Below are 6,012 nucleotides of genomic sequence, written 5' to 3' on the forward strand. Positions count from 1 at the left end.
GAGCCGTCACTAATCTGCTCCAGCTCCCGCTTACTGAGGAGGGCGCTTGGCAGGGGGTTGCTCTGGTGTGTTCACTGCAGCCCCGAGCCCGGAGGAGAGCTAGGGAATTTCTGCTGCTGGGGCCCCCTGCCCTCTCCTCGCCCCAAAACAAACGAAGGGAAAGCTTGAACTTTCTTCTTTCACAAGGAGACACATTTCTGTATTTGTGACTGGGAGAGAATATGTTTTAAAGCTGCCTTTTCTGGTGACAACAGGAATACAATCCTATCAGAGAAAATTGGAAAGTACGAATAAATAGAAGGAAGACTAACCAGTATTCATACCACTACCCTGCATTTTTGTATATTTTCCCAGTCATATATACTTATTTTTAAATAGGTCATACATACTGAATATACTTTTGTGCATCTTGCTCTTTTCACTTTGTGTTTTAAGCATTTCCCTGTGTCATTAAAACCTCTCCACACACAATTTTTAATATCTGCAAAGTAGTCTTTTTTTTTTGAAAACATATTTTACATAACCTTTTCCTATCTGTTGAAGAGTTGGGTTGTGTGTAACTTTTACCATTGCAAGGAGGTCTGTGATGAACGTCTTTGTTTATAAATCTTTACCTGCATTTTGGATGCCCTCTCCCCCTATAGATTTCTAGGAGGGAGATTAATGAGGGGAGTTGTATAGACAAGCCAGGAAAGAAAATCTCTATGTAGGATAATTCCCATCAAAAGGTAACTCTGCTCCTATCAGGGGACGTAAAGGATGGGGTGGGCTTTTCCCTCTGTAAGGACCCCGTGCTCCCCACGTCACTTCTCCATTCGCCAAGCAGTGGCCACTAGGTGTCTGTGTGTCAGGAATTACCTCTTTTCTCTAGAGACCCCGCTGGATCAAGGGCTTGAGCGGCAGCTGGGGCTGGGATTTCATCGGTTTCTCTCCATCTTGTGGCAGAGCGGAGAGCCCTCCAGGCCTGGGAGCCTGGCTCGGCTGTGCAGCCAGAGAACCAGCTAAGCAACCTTGAGCGCTGTCATTTCCCCTGTAGGGGCCAGTTTTCTCATATGTAAAACAAGCCGAAAAAGGCAGGAGTTGGGGCTTGACCGGATTTTGTTATTGTTGCCATTTAAGCAGCAGAACCCTTATTTCAAATTAAATTTTACCAGAACCCTAATCTATAGAACAGATTAAGGGCCAACTGTCCCAGTAGAAGCAGGGGAGGAGTGGGAGGGGGGAGGGGATGCTCTAGTCGGAAAACTCTGGCCTAGAGGATGGAAGTTTCACTCCAGTTCAGTTCAGTTCTCCTCCCTGTTGCTGAAGTTAAAAAACAATTATCTTTCATCTATATTTCAATCCTCCAAATGTGCTGATTGATGAAATCCTTTCTCTTAAAGGCAATTTGGAAATCAGACAAAGTAGAGCACAAAGCCGTGGATGTTTAGAGAGGGAGTGAGCAGCGTGTGAGACCGGCTGAAAGGGTGACCCTGGCACTTCTAAGAAGGCAGAGCACAATGGACTCTTGGAAAGAAGCAGTGTCAGTTTATTCCCGCGTTGGCACCGCCCCCTCAGTGGGGCGGAATTGCTTGTTTTCACCCTCCCTTTCCTGGAGTCTTTCAGACCAAACTTGTGTCCACAATTGCTAGCAATCTGAACCCAGAGTCACCTACGGACAGGTATTTTATGAAGGCCCAAACACTGTGAAAGATATGAATAGGGGCGTGGATATGACAAGAGACTTTCCTCCCGCCCCTGGGACGTGGAGCACGGGGGAGGGGGACCTGGCAGCCTGTGACTCTGCTCCGATCACTGCAGCAAGGCTGCGGCACCGACCGGCTCGGAGGGGCCCGAGGTCCGTGGCCCTGGGACGGGGAGAGGAGGGAGTGGTACCGAGGCCTCGCCACGCCGGACGCAGCAGGCCCGGGGGGAGCGCCGGCTGTAGGGCGACGCGCCCGGGTCTGTAAATCACCGCCGGCAGCCCTCCCACCCCGTGCGGTACAGTCGGGGGTGGGTTGCGGCGGGTGGAGGGATGCAGTGCCAGCGTCTGCAGGGGAGGGGTGCTGCTGCCTTCCCTGGGAGACCCGACCTTTCTCGGAGAGGCGTGGTGAGCTTGGCCTCCGCGATCCGCAGGGATGTGTAAAAAGCGGGCACGACCCCTGAAGCCTCAGAAAGCCCCCGCCCCTCCCCCCGAGGCCCGCCCCGGCTCGCAGGTGAATGGCTGGCCCGCACAAAGGAAGCCGGTTGGAAATGTGGAATTCGGACCAATTTACGGGAGATTCTGTCGCCCAGAGTCCAGCAGACCTCAAGCAAAGAAACCTGTGGTCAGGAGTGGATGAGGATAAAAAACAGTACACCAGGCCGAGCTTATTGGAAAGCTCGAGTTTAGTTATTCTGGGATAGCGAGGTAACAGGATTAGAGGGATTAAGGAAATCACCTCAAACAGCTGAGGAGGGGGTAAAAAAACACTGATTCTATTTGTTTTCTTCCTAGGCCCCAGATACACTGGGGCCGTGTGGCCAGGCGCGAAACGAAAGGCCTTTCGGGGGGCACAGTGGAATGCCCAAGGGTTAGGGACGGAGGGAGAGTAGGGGGAGGGAGGGAGTCGAAAGCGGGCTCGAGGCTTGGGATGAGAGGGAGTCTCTTCTAGAAAACAAGTCAGTGGACTGGGTTGACAAGTCAAAAAGAAAAAGCAATCGAAGGAGTTTGAGAGACCTTTTAAAATCTAAGGTGGACTTTTAAAAACCACACCTTCCAGCGTTGAATGCTGGCTCCGGCCGCTTCAGCCACCACGGTTGAAATGTATTCGTTTCCTGCCAGGGATTCCTGTAATCATTTATGTTTAATAGGCTAACTGATATTTCCGAAGGGTTTTCGTTTTGTAAATCGTTCAGCCTGGCTCGAGTGTCTTCCCGCCCCAGTGCACAAAGGTAAATGTGCCCCTTTGGAGGCCGGTTTCCGCGGCCGCGGCGGCCCCTCCCCGCCCCGCGTGGCCGCCGCCGCGATCAACAAGTGCGTGGCCGCGGGGTGCCTGCCTCAGCCGGCGTGTGCTCGCTCCTAGGAGACGCTCCCAGGAAGACAAATCGCTTTCTCCTCGGAGTTTCAGTTGAAAATACCAGGAGCCTCTGTGTTTGGGCTCACCAGTAGTTACAAAGGAACCATTTCAGGTCACACTCGCCTCCCCCAGCCTCCCACCCCTGGCCCCGGCACGGGACCACGGTCGTAATACCGAGTGATGGTCCCCTCCCTAAGCCGCACCTAAAGTTTCAGGCCCGCAAAATTACCAGGACTCCATTATGTTGGTTATAAAATTTATTGATCTCTCATTTAGGAATGCAGAGTAAAACCTTGAAAAACCTGAAAACAAAATAGCCCCTTATCCCCAACCACCCAAACGAAATCCAAATACGTTAGCGCGACGAAATATCAAACAGATCACGGCAGAAATCACCAACTCAATAGCCTAAATGCTGACTGGACAGAAGCTGTCCCGCGGCCAGGGGCGGCGAGGCGGGAGACACACGCACACCTGGCTATAAATTAACATCTGCTTTGGCTGCCGCGCCGCTCCGAGTGGTCAGCGCCCCGCCCCCCCCCCAAAGCCCAAGAGGAAAACAGATGCAACGCGACTGGGGGAGGAGGCGTTGCAGTTCTCGGGCCAGCCTCACCCGAGAGTACGTTTCTCCCATCCACTCACTCCTCGGCTAACAGCAAACTAACGAAACAACATTTTCAAACGCAACAGAAAAACCCAGGAACCCAGGAGGAGGAGGAGGGGGGGGGCTGCTTTTTCTTTGCAAACAACACAGCGATTCCCAGCCTACAAAAGGGGAGGGAGGGGCAGCGGAGAGGGGCAGGCGAGCTCGAGAAAGTCCCATTTCCGCCGCTCCGGACTCCTTTTTGCTTTTGTACAAAACCCGACAGCTATAGCAAAACTTTCTGTCCTCCCCATCATCGGTACAAGGCAACAGTCCCAGGCAAGCAAAGCTAAACAACAAGGCGTCCCAACTCGGGGGTGCGGGGCGGGGTGGGGCGGAGGAGCGGCGAGCGCAGGCCGGTGCTCAGATGTGGGTCAGCGGCACCGTTCCGTTGACGGCAGTCCCGGCGCCCTGGTAGTGCTGGTGCACGCTGTGCAGGCGGCCGCCCGGTAGCGGCGAGGCGGCGTCAGCCGCGTCCCCGCCGGGCGGCAGGTACATGCTGATCATGTCGCGCAGGTCGCCGAGGCACGCGCGCTGCGAGTGCGACGCGATGGCGGGCGGCGGCGAGCTGGGCTCGGTCTTCACCACCGTGCCCATGGGGCCCAGGCTCATGGCGGCGGCGGCCGCGGCGGCGGCGGCGGTGGCCGGCTGCTGCCCGTAGGCGGCGGCGGCGGCGGCGGCGGAGGGCGCCATGCCCCCGTAGCCCGAGGCGGCGGCGGCCGCGGCGGCGGCGTTCATGTAGCTCTGGGCGCCGGGCGGCATCATGGGGCTGTACTGCAGGCCGGCCATGTCGTAGCGGTGCATCTGCGGCAGCGCGGGCGGCGGCGGCGGGCTGCTCATGGTCGCGGGCTGCGCGTAGCCCAGCTGCTCCTGCACCAGCGAGTACGCGCCGTTGGCCCAGCCGTTCACGTGTGTGTACGTGTCCAGGCGCTGGCCCACGCCCACCGGGCTGCTAGCGGCGGCGGCGGCGGCAGCGGCGGCGGCGGCGGCCGCGGCTCCGGGGGGCAGCAGGCCGCCGGGCAGGGAGTACTTGTCCTTCTTGAGCAGCGTCTTGGTCTTGCGGCGCGGCCGGTACTTGTAGTCCGGGTATTCTTTCATGTGCACGGCGCGCAGCCGCTTGGCCTCGTCGATGAACGGCCGCTTCTCGGCGTCGGTCAGCAGTTTCCAGTCGGCACCCAAGCGCTTGCTGATCTCAGAGTTGTGCATCTTGGGGTTCTCCAGGGCCATCTTGCGCCGCTGCCCGCGGGACCAAACCATGAAGGCGTTCATGGGCCGCTTCACCCGGTCCTGGTCACTGCCTCCGCCGCCGCCGCCGCCGCCGCCGGCGCTCGCGCCACCGCCGCTGCCGCCGCCTGCGTTCGCGCCGCCGGCTGCGTTCGCGCTACTCTTGCCTGCGCCGCCCGGGGCTGCGGGGCCGCCCGCGCCTGCAGCTGGGGTGGGTGGCCCCACGGGGTTCTTGAGTTCAGTCTCCAGCAGGCTGTACATGGCCGGGGCGGGAAGAAGGTGCGCCAGGGTGGCGGGAGGAGAAGGCGCTCCCGGGACTGGAGCGGCCACGGTGAAAAGGCCTGAGGACTCCGTCGGAGGGGCGCTTGGGGGCCGGTGGGCCAGCGGGTCGGGCAGGAAGGGCAGGCTTGCCGAAGTGCTCCGCGCCGAATCAGCAGGAACCCGCAGGCTACTCGCACCTGATGCGTTGTCTCGGGCTGGTCGCATTCGCAGTCTGGCCGGGCACTCGCCGGGCCTCTTATATACCTGCTCGGATCCCCCGGGGTTGGGGCTCGGTCCGCCCCTCGCTCCCGGGAGGCCCGGTGATTGACAGGCTCGCAGTGGTGCGCCCTGGCCAATCATCACGGAGCCGCCGTTCGGCCCCGCCGGAAAAAAAAAGTTCGGGGAGTCCTTTCGTTCACCCCCACGCCCCTCTTGGGCCCGGTGACGTGATGAGAGTTATTCAGGAGGCGGGAGTCCCGGGGAGCCGCTCAGAGACCACCAATTAGGGTCTCAAAAAGTTTGAAAGAACGAAACTCGAGGAGGTGACAGAGGGGGGAGGGGCGCGCGAGCAGGTTTGGGGGGGAGGGGCAGCGGGCGCCCACGGGGTTCAGAAAACAACTTTGCAGCCCTGTCAGTGCCGAGAGGCGTCCGGTCCCGGGTCCACCCTGCAAAGCTTCCCGCTGTCTGCGCGGAGGTCCTCTGACCGCTTCTGCTGCCAGCGTTAGGGACACTGGGCATAGCCAGCTACCCAGGCGGGCTTGGGGACTCAGGGCGCAGCGGAGGTACCCCGGGCTGCGGCTCCGAGAAGCGCTCCCGGGAATCGGCCCCTGTCCAGCTGGACCCTCC

General features: G+C 58.9%; 1 protein-coding gene across 1 annotated transcript; it reads right to left on the reverse strand.

Annotated features, from left to right (window-relative positions):
- Positions 1-4,044: 4,044 nt before the first annotated feature.
- SOX3 (SRY-box transcription factor 3) lies at positions 4,045-5,391 on the reverse strand. The gene has a single exon (XM_036840428.1). The coding sequence runs from the start codon at positions 5,389-5,391 to the stop codon at positions 4,045-4,047; it is 1,347 nt and encodes a 448-aa protein (XP_036696323.1).
- Positions 5,392-6,012: the final 621 nt, after the last annotated feature.

This window comes from Balaenoptera musculus, chromosome X (genome assembly GCF_009873245.2).
Source record: "Balaenoptera musculus isolate JJ_BM4_2016_0621 chromosome X, mBalMus1.pri.v3, whole genome shotgun sequence".
NCBI classification, from domain to species: Eukaryota; Metazoa; Chordata; class Mammalia; order Artiodactyla; family Balaenopteridae; genus Balaenoptera; species Balaenoptera musculus.